Source organism: Lontra canadensis, unplaced genomic scaffold, assembly GCF_010015895.1.
Source record: "Lontra canadensis isolate GAN:19392208 unplaced genomic scaffold, GSC_riverotter_1.0 scaffold14, whole genome shotgun sequence".
NCBI lineage: Eukaryota > Metazoa > Chordata > Mammalia > Carnivora > Mustelidae > Lontra > Lontra canadensis.
The window spans coordinates 23,055,307-23,070,730 of NW_022631008.1; the positions used below are offsets into that span (position 1 = coordinate 23,055,307).

General features: G+C 38.2%; 1 protein-coding gene across 4 annotated transcripts in view; it reads right to left on the bottom strand.

The window, feature by feature from the left end:
- ATG5 (autophagy related 5) overlaps positions 1–13,701 on the bottom strand; it is a 129,119-nt gene extending 115,418 nt beyond the window's left edge. For 2 of the 4 annotated variants that reach the window (XM_032858233.1, XM_032858236.1), the window contains exons 1-2: positions 13,457–13,701; positions 5,078–5,243 (exon numbers count right to left, since the gene is read on the bottom strand). In XM_032858233.1, coding sequence (XP_032714124.1) covers positions 5,078–5,185 — 108 coding nt within the window. In that variant the 5' untranslated portion in view covers positions 5,186–5,243; positions 13,457–13,701. Of the gene's footprint in view, positions 1–5,077; positions 5,244–13,115; positions 13,141–13,456 lie in introns of those variants that run through there. The other 2 variants (XM_032858234.1, XM_032858235.1) reach the window with 2 other exon arrangements.
- Between the last annotated feature and the right edge of the window lie 1,723 nt (positions 13,702–15,424).

Genomic DNA, 15,424 nt, shown 5'->3' on the forward strand with positions numbered 1-15,424 from the left:
AACTTTTCCAGTAATTTTAAATTCTAAAATTAGGGACTTCTAAACCTAGAATGAATATAGAATTAAAATATACTAGAATTCTGTTCCATGTGTGAGGCATCACACCAGGCAATGAAGATAGAGCACTGAATGAACAAGAGTTCTTGCTCTCACAGAGCTAACAGGCTAGAAAGGTAGTCAATAAAAACAAAATTAAAAATGTGATGAGTGCAAGGAAAAAGTAAAGAATGTTATAAGAGCAAGTAGCAATGGAATTTAACTTCATGTAGGGGCTTAGGGTAAGCCCGGACGGGATGTCTACGTTAAGGCAACAGCCAGGAGATAAAGAGGACTCAAACATGGGTGTTGTGGATGTCTGGTTCTGAGCCAGGTGGGAGATCCTGCTGCTCATTATAGACAGAGGAAACTGCAAGAAGGCATGGAATGAGTATAGAAAGACAAAGACTGGCACAATGAGGAACCATAAGTTGAAAATGACAATAATATAGAGGGTTGAGGCAGAATAGTACTAAAGAAGCAAGGGACCAGATCATGGAGAAAGTTGTAAACTACACGGAGGATCCTAAAGATGATGAAAGGCTACTAAAGGTTTTAAGCAGGCAGATGACAGGATCAGATATGTGTTTTGAAAAGATGATTCTAACTGCAAACTGAAAATGGAAAGAGGGCAAGAATGAAACTAGGGAGGTTACTTAATACTATGAAATCCCATTGGTTTTTACATGGTGGTCTAAACTAGGCTGTAGCAATGGGTATGGAAGAAACTGGGTAAGTTTCAAAGATATTTGACATGTGAAATCAGATGGACTAAGTTACTAACTGAATGCCTGGGATACAGGAGAAGAAAGCAACAAGGATGAGTCCTTTCTTAATTACTGTTAAGAGTTATTAATTAACTGGGTCTACTTGCAAAAAGAGGAAGGGATTACAGCAGATGACCAGTCTGTCTGGAGGTAATGATGATGTGTCCAGTTTCAAAACACTCAGTTTGATATCCAGCAGACACACACATAGGTATGGAGTTCAGGAGAAAAATCTTGGGTGTTGTCAAAATAAATACAAGGAATTTTAGCTCAACAAAGAGGTAAAAATGGATGATAACTCCAGAGGGGATAAAGTGAAGAGGGGTGAAAAAAGGCAAGGCCCCAAGGAATGCCAACATTAAGAAACAAGCAAAAGGAAAGAGATCTGGCAAAGGAGACCAAAAAAAACCCCAGAAATGTAGAAGCAAAACCAGAATTATGAAACATTGCAAAGCAAGAGAGAACAGTAGCACAAAATGGAGAAAACAGCCAACAACATTAAAACACCACTGAGAGGGGTGCCTGGGTGGCTCAGTGGGTTAAAGCCTCTGCCTTCGGCTCAGGTCATGATCCCAGGGTCCTGGTATCAGGCCCCACGTCGGGCTCTCTGCTCAGCAGGGAGCCTGCTTCCCCCACCCCCCGGCCTGACTCTCTGCCTACTTGTGGCCTCTATCTGTCAAATAAATAAATTTAAAAATCTTAAAAAAAAAAAAAAAAAAAACCACAACACTGAGAGATCAAGCAAATGAAAAGTCAAAAACAGACTCAAAGTCTGGCAAAAAAGATGTCATTAGTGACTTCAGCAAAGACAGTTTTGTTGGAGTAGTATGAAACTGTGATTCTAGTAAAATAATTGGGAGGTGGGAAGGAGACAATGAGTACAGACCACCTTTTTAATAAGTCTGGCCATGAAGGGAAAGCAAGAGACTGAAAGAGAGATGGAGTCAACAGAGGATTGTTTTAGGGTAGGAAGGATGTAAGATTATATAAATGCTGCAAAAAAGGAGCTGGTAGGTAGAAGATGAAAGGAAAAGAAAGAAGGCAGGGGTGGAGGTAGGAGAATATGAGAAACCACCATCTTCCTGAGGATGGTGGGAAGATGGGATCCAGAGCAGAGAGAGAAGGCTAGGGCTTGCCTTGGAGGAAGGACACCTCTTCTATTATGAGAGAAGTAGTGAATATGTGTGAGTGCAAATGTGTTTAGAAGACTTGGTGCCAGAAGGTTAAGGAAGCAGGAAGTGAGGTTACCTGTTAAGAGTGAAAAATAAGGTCAGGGCTCAGCGAAAATAGTTTTGGAGAAGAAGAACAGAGACAGCTGACTAAGGAAACATAAAAGGACCACTGTGTAATGTTTAGGGTCCACTCAGATTTATGATCATGTGAATGAATGAGTGATTTCCTCTTGTAACAAGTCAAAAATATGAATGCATATTGATATGTATGCTTTTACATTAGATAATCTAAATGAAAGTCAACAGTTTAAATAAATATAAGAAAAACAACAGAAACTGAAAGACTGCCTAGTTTCTAACACTTTTTCTTCCTAATATTCCCCGCAAAATAAAACACAATGCTCTGACATAGATATGGGATATAGGCTGAAAAGAGATTATGCAGAGGCAACAAATCAAAATGCAGAAATAGGAATATATTTAAATTAATATTCTTTTCCATAGGAAACAGACTCTTTGAATAATAATTTAATTTATAAATTTAGTATGAGTAAATATGTTTAAACCTAGTTTCTAAGAAATAAGGAATAAGCGCTATAAAAAAGTAAACTACAGAAGTACCTGGCTGGCTCAATCAGAGCCAGGGTCTTGATCTCAACATCATGAGTTCAAGCTCCACACTGGGTGTAGAGATTGTTTAAGAATAAAATCTTTTAGAAGAAGAAGAAAAAAAAAAAAGCAAACAACATTTTCAGTCACCTATCCTTTCTACACAACCACCTGAACATGAGTGAACTTTTCGGGCCACAGTGATAATCCTATTAATCACCTCACCTGAGCTTTGAGAATGTCCAGGAAAGAGGTTTACTGCCTCCTAGGCTATGTTATTTTTACCTCATTTCATCTGGAATCTTTACAATATTATCATTATTATAAAGTAACACAATTAAAAATACATTTAAGCGTAATTTACAACTAAGACACACGTAAACCAAAACCAGACTGGCACTATCATTCTCATTTATAATTCTAAGACTAACCACTGCTGAGGTTTTCCTGTATTTTCTTCCTGCATGTAGTACCTTACATTTAATTATGTATGTATGTATATAAAGAGCAAAATACAGGTGATGCCACATGGTTTTAAACTGTAGCTTTTTATTTAGTATTTTTTATATGCCTGTCACCTGATATTTTTCAAAAACATAGTCATAATTGCTATATGAAGTTCCTTTGGGTGAAAAATTAGGGGAAACTGTATTTCAAAAAAATTATCAGTTAAACAAAAGAGCTTTCTTCCTCCTATAGATATCCCCAATACTTGCTGCCATTTTCAATTCAATTAGAGACAGCTAGAAAACAACTTAACGCTCCACTCTCACAACAAACTTTTCATATTTTACAGATTTCATACATAAAGAAGGAAAAATATTATATTCTTCACTTGTTTTTTTTAAACTACAAGAAGCTGCCAAACATTATATTTTGACTTAAAAGTAAACAGACTTAAATTACATATTATATTTGCCACTTTGACCAACTAGACACATATATTCCTTTGTTTAGTTATGATTAGAAAGGCACCAGAGGTTAAAGTTTTAATTAAAATAACAGAAACTAGTTTGGAAATAAAACATAAGTGATATCCTAACATATATTACAGAAAGAGAAGGAAAAAAAATATACCTAGCAAGTGAAATTCTTCTAAAAATAAACTGTGACATTTTGTTTTTAACTACGGAAATTTTTCTAAAGGCAGAAAACTGTTGAGATTTCCAAAGTTAAAATGACTCAAAATTATATATTCAGTTATGATAACCTGAATACTAGTAACGAAAGACTGCCCAATTTCTCTGAAATTATTTTCCATAAGAAAACCCAAAGAGACAATTTAAAAACAAAATCCCAATGTGAATATATGAGACTTTCATGCACTGAGTGCCTACCACTTGCATGACCTATGCCAGATGCTGAGGATACACAGAGAAAAACGAGACCGTTCCTATACCCAAAAAGTGAGTGTATGGGGCTCCTTAAGTAGCTTCCTCCATCAGTCTGACTTCCCATGGCTGGAGCAGGCTGAGGGGCAGTGCTACCCCTCAAACAGATAAGGGAGAAAGCAAAGGGCAAGCTTTATTAAAGCAAAACAATAAAGTCGAACACCACACATAAATTTTCACTTTTCCAGATATTCCTAGGTAAATAATATTATGTGTACCTGAGACAAAACTAAAATAATGACAACTGAAAATGTCTTTGTCTATTAGGGCCTATTCAGTAAAAAGGCAAAATACTATTATTTCTGATTGACAGATGCTCAAGTTTGGATTATATGTGCACTTAGAAAAGGAAAACAAGGGGCGCCTGGGTGGCTCAGTGGGTTAAAGCCTCTGCCTTCGGCTCAGGTCATGATCCCAGGATCCTGGGATAGAGCCCCACATCAGGCTCTCTGCTCAGCAGGGAGCTTCTCTCTGCCTGCCTCTCTGCCTACCTGTGATCACTCTGTCAAATAAATAAATAAAATCTTTAAAAAAAAAAAAAAAAGAAAGAAAGAAAGAAAGGAAGGAAAGGAAAACCAGCAGGTTATAATCAGAAGATATTTGATATTGTTTTCTAGAACAGATGACACTAGTTCAAACCTACAAGTCTACATACAGTAATTTGTTATTATGTATTTTATATAATACATTTTAGCTTATCAACATGAAAACACACACATTCATATGTTCATTGAGCTATAAAAAGAATTTGGTAAACAGTTGCTTGGAACCACTTAAATACAGAAGAACCAAATCTGAGCCTATTACTTTCAAAACTGCTCCTATAACAATTTAACTTATAATTGTATATATTCATGAGAAAAGAAAGTCAAGGAGGTCCCATAATCAACACATCAACAGCAGTTTTTCCCCTCTGGGGGGTAGGATTAGAGGTAATTTTTATTTCCTTCCTCTTCTTGATCTGTGTTTTCTAATTTTTTTCCATAATCAACAAGTATTAATTGTATATAAAATGTTGGGTAACAGCCTCCAGGTTCTTAGAGCTTCATTTACAGAAACGGACAAAGGTAGATATCCCATTTTCCATCATCAACATACTTACATAATATGGTTCCGCCTCCCGTTCAGTTATCTCATCCTGATACAGGGTGAAGCAAGTTGGAATTCGTCCAAACCAGACATCTCGAAGCACATCTTTGTCATCTGTCATTCTTCCAGTGGTTAAAGCAGTGCATATAGGCTAAATTCTTTTTTCACCCAAAGCCAAACTGAAAATAAAACAAAGAGCATTAGTTAGATCCTTGCAAGGATAAATGAACATGTTCTAGAACAAAGAAAGATTATAGGAAAAAATGGATGCCATGAATGATCATTCATTTCAAAAAACTGTGTGATCAACATTCTTTAGAAAGAACGCAAAATCAGCACAATAAATTCTAAATGCAGAGCTATTATTTATTTAAAAGGATCATAGAAGTAATTCAAAATAACGTGTGCTAACTTATGCACCTAATGAACCACAGCCAAAGTGAAACTACACTTGTATCATTCTCTCAAGCCCCAGGAGAGTCTATTGCTCATCTAAAGTGAAGTTTGCCTATATCCTTATGGTCCTTTATAGCCCAATTCCAAAGTATTATCACTGCCCCACCTAATATATTCAACCTCTCCTTATCCATCTAGATAGTTTATTTTGCTGGGGGAAAAAAAATATGCACGTGCACGCACACACATATATCCTGGAAAAAAACTTTGTATAGACCTAGTTTCTTTCTAATTTCATCCTGCCCACGGTTTGGTTCCACCAATATTTCCAATCTTATTTACTATACTTCTTTTGGTAAACCTTCTAGCAGAACTATCAATTTAAATACCTTGCTCTCTGTCTTACCATTCTCCCTGACTAATACACTCATCTCCCACCTTCAAATCCTACCCACTCTGCAAACCCAGATCCCAATCCTCTACCACCATGAGTATTAGTAAATGTTTCTACACTAACTTAAGTATTCTCTATCCCACATATATAGCACTAAATCTGCAAACTGAAATATTCTGGGTATGATAGAAGAATATAGCTTTTGGCCTCTGTAATATCCAAGTGTCTTCCAGCACTATTTCACAACTATGTAACAATGTAATATACAGTATGAGTAAATGCAGAAATAAACACTGTCAGTACCTGGATACTGAGATTCCATATCCTTCTACATATATATGTACATATATATATGTATACATATATTATGTACAAAGATATAGATATATAGCTTTCTAGATATAGATACATAGATATATAAGATATATATCTTACATAAAATATATATAGATATTTAAGATATAGATACACACACACACACACATCTCCCATGTTTCATTGGCTAGCATATCCTATGGCAATATTTTAAATAACCACATCAGTTTAGCCAAATACCAATTACTAACACTGAATTATTCAAAGAGCTTTTCTCTCTTTTCTCATCCACTGACCAATGCCAAGCACATCAAGATTGCCATTCGTTAATTAGTCAAAGATACAAAAACTCAAGAGTTCTGAATTTTGTATCACTATAATTAAGTGCACCTTGGAAGTCAACTGGATGCAACATTATCTACAGGTAAATAAACTGAAAGAGGTGAAAAAAATCTGTCCAACATTACAAGAGCACTTAGTTAGTTAACAGTTAAACCAGGATAAACATTACAAGACCACTAAAGTAACAGTGAAACCAGGATAACAAATCTGGTCACTGAGTTACTGAACTGAGTCTACTGCTCTTTCTGGCATAATGCAGTTTTAATTTTTGTTAAAGTATATCCATAAAAGTCACCATTTTACGCAAATGATACAAGCGTTCACACTTCATATAATTCCACCCTGATACACTTCAAATTCAAACAACATACTGAGTTTCTCTGCAGAGAATTTCCAAGTTTACATATAACACAAAATTAACACTGAAAGAAAAGACCTCGCTATTTCTGGATTACATTAATATCTTGTTCTTTATGAATAAATCTACTGATGACAAGGAATAATGAAATCTAAGTTATGGCAAATAAGTAAATCTAAAGTTGAATCTAATACAACGGTGGTAAGCAGTGGTTTAACTATAATACACCCAATTAACCATTAGCTAGACCTAAGATTCCTCTCTAGCTCACAAAGAAAAAGAACTTGAGACAAAGAGTTCCTTTCCTAAGAGATTTTAAGAACATTTAAATACAATTTTAAAGCCAAAAGTCTCTATCAATATTGTCACACTGGATAATTTTTCTGCCTCAGAAAAAAAAAGGTAGACAATATAATTCAAAAGAAAATTAAAAATTAAAGTGGATATGGCCACTTAAATAAAGTTCTTTCCTTCTCTCCAACCACTATCCTCTCAAGAAGGAATAGTAATCTGATTTGTCAGATTCCAAGACACCATTTGAGTCTTGTTTATTAACAGGCAGGGGTTATCATAAATAAAAATATTATAGATTTGGGTATGGCTCCCTTCTCTCCCCTCTACTCTGCCAGATGACAACACTTGGCCACCCTGCTATTTCTTGCCATGGCACTGTCTTCTGCTTCTTCCTTTCATGTGTCAGAAACAATAAAGAGAAGTGGCCAATGTCTCCCTTTTCTCTTTGTTTCTGGGAGTCTCTCCCCAACAATGATGGAAGTATGGACTTACCTTTTACTGGTTTTATACCTAAAATCCCGCTACAGAACTCTGGTAAACATAAGACTTTGCCAAAGTTCTAAGGTAGGATTTTAGGTACAGAACTCAGTACCTTATTTCCCATATACCACTGTTTCTTATGTATATATACCTTACAGGACCTCAAGGGAAGATCTGACTGAGCCAAGGCAGCTGAAGGTGCCATGTGGTAGTCAATACAAATTTTATAAAACAACAGAAATTTCTAAACAGATTTATGAAAACTTCAAACAATGTCACTGGGTCAAACCACACAGATCCAAATTTATAGCATCATAAAATGTTAGTCTTTCAATATTAATAAATATTCATGTATAATGAACTATGTAAGAAAGCATGCAAATACACTTAACTAAACAACATCCCAAAAAACTAGCTGATACACTGATACAACTAAAGGATATATTAAATCGTATTTTTTAAAACAGAAGCAGAAAAACAGAATTTAACTCTTGAGAGGCACTACAATGTGGGGGTTCAAAATATAGAATATGGAGCCAGACTGCCTGGATTCAAAACCTAGCTTTATCACCAACTCTGTGACCTCAAGTAAGTCAATTAACTTCTCTGTGCCTCAGTTTTCTCGTCTGTAAAATGTGAATAACAGCACTTACCCCATAAAATAGATAACAAAAATTAAATCAATACATGTAAAGCACTTAGGACAATGCCCATAATACGTACTATGAAGTAACTATCATAATTTACAGAACCAACAAAAGCATGTCTCAAAATTAAACACGGTGTGACATCTGGGTGGCTCAGTCAGTTGGGCATCTAACTCTCGGTTTTGGCTCAGGTCCTAATCCTAAGACTGAGTCCCACGTCCATCTCCATGCTCAGGGCAGAGTCTGCTTCATATTCTCTCTCTCCCTCTGCGACCCTCCCACTCATACTCGCATGGGCTTGCTCTCTCTAATAAGTGATCTTTTTTTAAAAAAATTGAACACTTCTATTAACACTCAATAGAGAGTCAATCAATATTTGATCATTTCCTATGCCCAGCTGTGTGGCAGATGCTGAGGACATCCAAGATGATGATGGTAGTGACAATAACAACTTTTTAAAAACCTCAGGCATTGTCCAGAAGATATTATCTCCTAACCTAGTAAACATACCATAAACTTTCATATCTTTTCTATGGCTTTGCTCATGCTGGTGGTTCCTTACCCTAAAGCAGCCTTCCCTACCTTGTCTTCTGACTTAAACATTCTCTAAGACCCAGCTCAAAATAGCCTTTTTTTTTTTTTTGAAGATTTTATTTATTTGACAGAGAGAGAGACGAAGAGAGAGGGAACACAAGCAGGGAGAGTAGAAGAAGGAGAAGCAGGCTTCCAGCAGAGCAGGGAGCCCAATGCAGGGCTCGATCCCAACACCTGGGCCAAAGGCAGCCGCTTAACAACTGAGCCACCCAGGTACCCTGACAGCCTTTTTTTTTATGCATAACTCAAGTGAAACACTTCTTTTCTCATTGCACTTTCACTTTTACAACACTTAAAAAGTTACAGCAAAGGTTTTTTATCTCTGATTTCCAATCTCGTATTCTTTCATTTATGTCATACCAGTTGCCAACAACCTTCCAACTCCAAAATGTCCATGGTTATAATTAAATGCTATTTTATGAAAGCTTTCATAAGGGAAGAGGGTGGAAAGGAAGAAGAAAAATATTAAATCCCCTATAGTGTTCAGGGAAGAATTTAAAAGATACGGAACTTAAAGAATGTGTAGAATATTAAAAAAAAGAATGAGTATATGCAGAATGGGTAGAATATTCAATAGGTAAAATATGGAATAAAGATACTCCAAGCAGGGCAAAATAGCATCAACAAAGACAGAAAGTGTGCAGGAGCAATGTACATGCCAATTTTTTAGGAAACTGAGTTGGGAGGGGTAGTAGATAATGAAAGAGCTGACACAGTGACATGTTATCACCTGGGATCCCAGGCAAGTCACTTTCCTACAAGGGTTTCCTCACCTTTGAAATTCACCAGGTTGTTCTGGGGCGAAAAAAAATCTAGAAAATACCATGACATGGTACTAACACATACTAAGTGCTGAGAAATAATAGCAATTATTATTTCTCTGTCAAATCCATAAATGTAAAGTGAAACTAGATAATGAAGCATACCAAACAGAAGACTGTGGGTTCTCAATTTCATCGAACAAGCCTACAAAGCCTGTAAGGTTTTATAACAGTGAAATTAAAACAACTACCTAGTAACAGTGCACAAAAGGAGATCTCAAGTCAGAGAGAGGGTAGCCAGGAAGCAATTTCAACACTAAGGCATAAAATAATGAGTGCTTGACCTAGACTGGTAGCAGTGGATAGATGAAAGACAGATATGAGGTCTTTCCAAGGAAGAATGAATAGAAGTTAATGAAAAACTGGCTGAAGGATAACGAACAAGGACAGAGAAGATTTAAATGCCAACAGCAGACAATACAGATAGATAGTTAAGGGGTTTTAAAATCAGACTGACACGGGTTTAAACCCAGACTTCCACCTGTAAGCTGTGTGTCCTAGTATCCCGACATCTTTGAACCTTATATTTGTAGAAGATAATTCTCATTTCACAGGGCTGTTAGGTGTTTAGCACTGGTGACCACTCAATAAATGACATATGCACTTAATACATGATTTCCTCATGCCTCCATGACCTGTCTCCTTAAACACCCTTGGTCCTCTTCTTTTTGGCCAATTCTTAATCTTCTTTTAAGAGTCAGCTTAACATCAGCTCCTTGGGAAGCTTTCCACTAAGCAATCTCCAATCTAATTACTTCTATAATAGCATGTTATAACCATGCACTGTAGTTATGTTTATCTTATCGCTCTCTTGCCTGTCCTCACATTGAACTGTGAGTTCACGGACAGCAGAAGCAGAGTCATATTTATCTTGTATCCTCTATATTAGCATAATTAGCACATAGCAGGCTCTGGAATTTTTGTTAAACAATTAGAAAATATATAAAATATATAAAATATATAAATTGTAAAGTTACACTAGCTACTTAAGAAAATTTCCCACCTAAACTCTTCTCCAAATCAGTATAATCACTCTTTAAAATCAGTAAATTTCATTATTTTGCAAGATTATTTTCCCCTCTCATACGTACACCACAATTTCATCACCATGCATCCAATTAGAAGGCAATATTTTGGAAGCATAGAAATCACAACCCATGATGCAGTCTACTAGAAGTAAGCTTGTGGAGGACAGGGCCATTTCCTGACTGCAACTAACTCAAGGCCTGGAACAAAGCAGGTTCCCAGCCAACAATATTTAGCAAACAGCACAAGAAGTATAATAAAAATATAATGCAAATTACTAGTCTCTTTCACACTACAAATCAAGAAAAGCTAACCTATTACTTGAAGCTATTCTGCTGACACAATCCCCAACTACCTAGAAACTACTTAAAATATCAAATAACTACTGGTAGTAAATTTGAAAACATCTAAAAATAATCTATGCTGGCAGGTCTCCTTTTAAATTCATGAACACTAACCTCAAAAGTAGGCCCTGAGTACTGACCAGCATTCCTACATTTTCAGTGTCCATTTATTCTCCTAGATCACTATTTCATTATCACAACCATGATCTGTCCTAGATCACCATTTCATTATCTCCTCTAATTTTCGCATCTCCTCCCTCACTTTCTCACAGCTAATGAACTAGCTTTCTATTTCCTTCTATGCTATTACTAAGGACGAGTGCTTATCAACAGGGGTTTTAATGAACAGCCCCACCCCCATCCTGGGGGAATAGCTCCTAAATCTCTCCCACCTGCTGCCACTGTTGAAGTGCACAAGGACTCAGTCCTTGAGCCACACTTTGGAGATCTCTCGTGACCTTTTAAATATCATTTATACATGAACAATTCCCACATTTATCTCTTCAGCCCAGACTTCTCTTATAAACTCCAGTTTTATAGATACTATGCAATATGGACATTTCATTTGAAAATTCAGCATGTACAAACAAAAAATGATTTCAGACTTTCCTCCCTTACCTCCCTTACCTTATTCTGTGGTCTTCCCCAAACCAAATATTTTTTAGCTGCTAAGGCTACATATCTTGGAGTCATCCTTGACCCTTCTTCATACCTCTTGCTTTAGCTTAGACACAAGCCCAGAATCTGGTCATTTCTCACCATCATCACTATTATCACACTGATCCACGTCACCTTGACCTTAAACCTGGATAAATGGCCTACTAAGGGGTCTCATTATTTCTGCCTTCCTAAAAGACAGACAACATAGCAATCAGAAAGATCCTTCTAAACACAAGTCAGATGAGTTTACTCCTTTACTCAAATCCTACCATCCCATTCGAAGCAAAAACTAAATCTAACAAAGTCCTACAAGGCTGTATATGAGCTGGCCCCATTCTAACCTGATTACCTTCTTCTCCCCTTTTTTGCTCACTCAGTTCCAGCCAAACTAGCTGGTAAGTTCCTGCCTTAGGGACTTTGTGGTAGGTCTAATGGCTCATTCTACTACATCCACATGAAATCCTTCTTTATCACTTTTAGCTCTCCACTCAAATATCATCTTTTCTAAAGCCACCACAGCAATTTCCCATACAGGCCACCAACATTCCTTGTTACCCTTCACAATTTTATTCTTTCTAGCACTTTCACCACCTGACATTTTAAAATTAATTTTTACATTAATATCTTTCCCTCTCACCCTCCAAGTGAACTTCATGATGGCAAGAATTTTTATTGTTTTGTCCACTGCTTATTATATTTACTTTTTGTTCGGTGCCAGGCACATAACAGGCACTCAGTATTTATTAAATTAATAAAGCAAACCTACACTTGAGAATGTACATTATTCTAAATAGTCGTAGTCATATAGTACCATTCCATTCACTTCCCCCAGTTTTAACCAGTGTACCTTTGAAGATCAGAACACATACTCAAAATCTAGCATAAAGCTCTAAAATTCACCTCAACTGCTACCCTCAGCCCAATATCTTTACTTTCAAATTCAAAATTCAACCAACAAATCCATCTATGGAAATCACAAACAATTCAGTTCAAATCCAAGTACCCAGCTCAAAAGACTCTGAAATTTATCACGTGGATTCTGGAAGGTTTTGGAAGTTCAGCGATGTTTGACAGTCCCTTGAGTTCTGATTGCTGCTGAAGACATGCTGTGCCTCACCACCCTTGAGAAAAATCTAGAACCAATCCAGTTTCTCTACGTTCCTCCAGTTTCAGGTATGATTTGAAAATAATCCAAAGTATAAAGGATGTGAAAGTTCTTTGCCAACAGAAAACGACGTCGTCAGCACTAAATATTATTAGTAAAATGAGAATGAATGCCGTTGAGAAAATAAACTGGAGGAATCACCCACTAAATTCGGATAGAATCGAACTGCCTGTAAAACAATTACAATTTAAATAACTGTTTCACGAAAAATGCACGTCTTGAACTAAACTCTAGAGCCTGCGATAAGACGCCACGCTTCCTACTTTCATAAGGAACTGAGATATTCCCAGAAAGATCACACAGGCTACACTCTCCGGCCTGCCCAAGGTCCTCAGGGGCGGCGTCTGGCCAACCCCACCTCCCCCGGAGGAACCACCTTCACCCGCCACCGCCGCCCGGGGGAGCGCTCCTCTAGCCCGCCACTCGCCCCTCCCTCTTACCACACCTACCTGGCACCTCCCCAGCCCTTCTCCTCCTGGCATTTCCCCACACTAGGAAGACGGGGAGACGGACACACACACACACACACATACACACACAATCACACACACCCTACCAGAAACGCCAGCTCCTTCTCCGGCTTCCCGCACGGGTGAGGACGCTCGGATCCCGGGCTCTAGTAGGGCGCCGGCGCAGGGGGCTTGACACACTGTCCCGCAGAGCCGCGCGAGCCTGGAGTCCCGAGAGCCCGCGCAGCCGCAGAAGGCACCGCCGCGGAGGTCGGAGCAGAGCCCTACTGCACTTCCGCCCTCCGGTATCCAGCCAATACAACCCGCAGCGCCCCGGGGCCTTGGAAGCCCACAGCAAGTCCAGTCACTCTCGGCGCCCGGAGATGACGTCATTGGATCCCACGTGGCCCGCACTCCACCCTTCGCTTTCCGCCCAACCCCGGGAGGAGGCCCGAGCCGCTCCTGAGCATGCGCAAACAGAGCGGAGCGCTTGAATAGGGGGCGTCAAACCACTGGCAAGTTTTCAGCTTAATACCGGTTTAGGGAGTCTTCGTGCCTTTGGCATAGTCATTGGCGTTCGAGGCTAGTATAAGTTCTGCAAGAGTAGAGACTTTCAGAATTGCTGAGACGGTGCCCCACAGAACTTGACTACAGCCTCTCTTTCCTGGTTTCACAGAATAATATTAAAAAATGGTTTTCAAAGTGTTTTCTCATTTGGTCTTCTCAACTTAATCCCTGCTGTCAGGCCCACAGCAGGGATTAATAGCGGTATTTAATAAAAGAAGACTATACATGAGTAGTAAAGCCATCTCATCCAACCAATAGGGCATACCTATATCTTTATGTTCATGAAAATAAGAGCAATTAAAAAACTAACTCCTAGGGGCGCCTGGATGGCTCAGTAGGTTAAAGCCTCAGTCTTCGGCTCAGGTCACGATCTCAGGGTCCTGGGATCCAGCCCTGCATCCGGCTCTCTGCTCAGTGGGGAGCTTGCTTCTCCCTATCTGCCTGCCTCTCTGCATACTTGTGATCTTTCACTCTGTGTGTGTGTCAAATAAATAAATAAAATCTTAAAAACAACAACAACAACAACACTGACTCCTAAAGAGTGTTCAATTTGATCTATCCATAAGTCTTAACTGGGTATTTAACATCTAATCATGCATGCCATACAACAAATTCTATACATGTTAGATAAATATTGTGCTGAGACTCAAAATAGGTTCCTGGCCATTGGGAATTTTGGAGAAATCCTAGGAGTAGCCACAGGATTCTCTTAAAAAGAGGAATCTTCTTGGAGATAACTAGTCCAGTGATTTTAAAATGATGAGTCACAGCCCATTGGTGGGTCATCAAATCAAGTTGGTAGATCATGACTGCCATTTTTTTAATGAAATAAAGTAGAAAATATTGGCATCCTTCACATAGATTACAGGTAAATATTGTTTCCTGAAATTTTTACTTCAGAATGTATGTGGTTAAGAATGTGAAATACATTTCTTGGTATGGATAGCAGTCCAAAAAGTTTGAAAGCCATAGTCTGGTCCACTCCTCCTACTTAATGCAGAAATCCCCTCTATAGTATCCCCAGTAGATGCCATTAGCCTCTGAAAAAAAGCTCTTGGAATTAAGATGCCCCACTGTGTGACAGACTAACCTCCTCTTGGATGAACTGACCGTGATGACCACACTGTGACTTGAAGCCTTCTTGAGCACATCCTCCAAACATGCATTCTTTGTCTTTGTTTAACCAGACTATACTCCCCAGCCTTTCGGGTTATAAAAGCAAGTCTTACAAGAAGTGGGGTCTTGCAGCCACCCAAGACACACTTCTGTCAGTAAGTCCCCTTAATAAATCATTTCTCATCAAGCTGGACTTACAGCCATTTCCTTTGGGCTTAAGTTTCCTTCAGCCTTTGAAGGTCATCTGCCTGTACCTCCCTTTCACAGAACACCAACCTTCCCAATGATAGCCAAAACTGTATGGAAATTCCTTGGTAATATATCCAAAATATTAGTTGGATTTATGGGTAGACAGAGGAATGGGTAGCTGGGTAAATATTTGATAATGCATA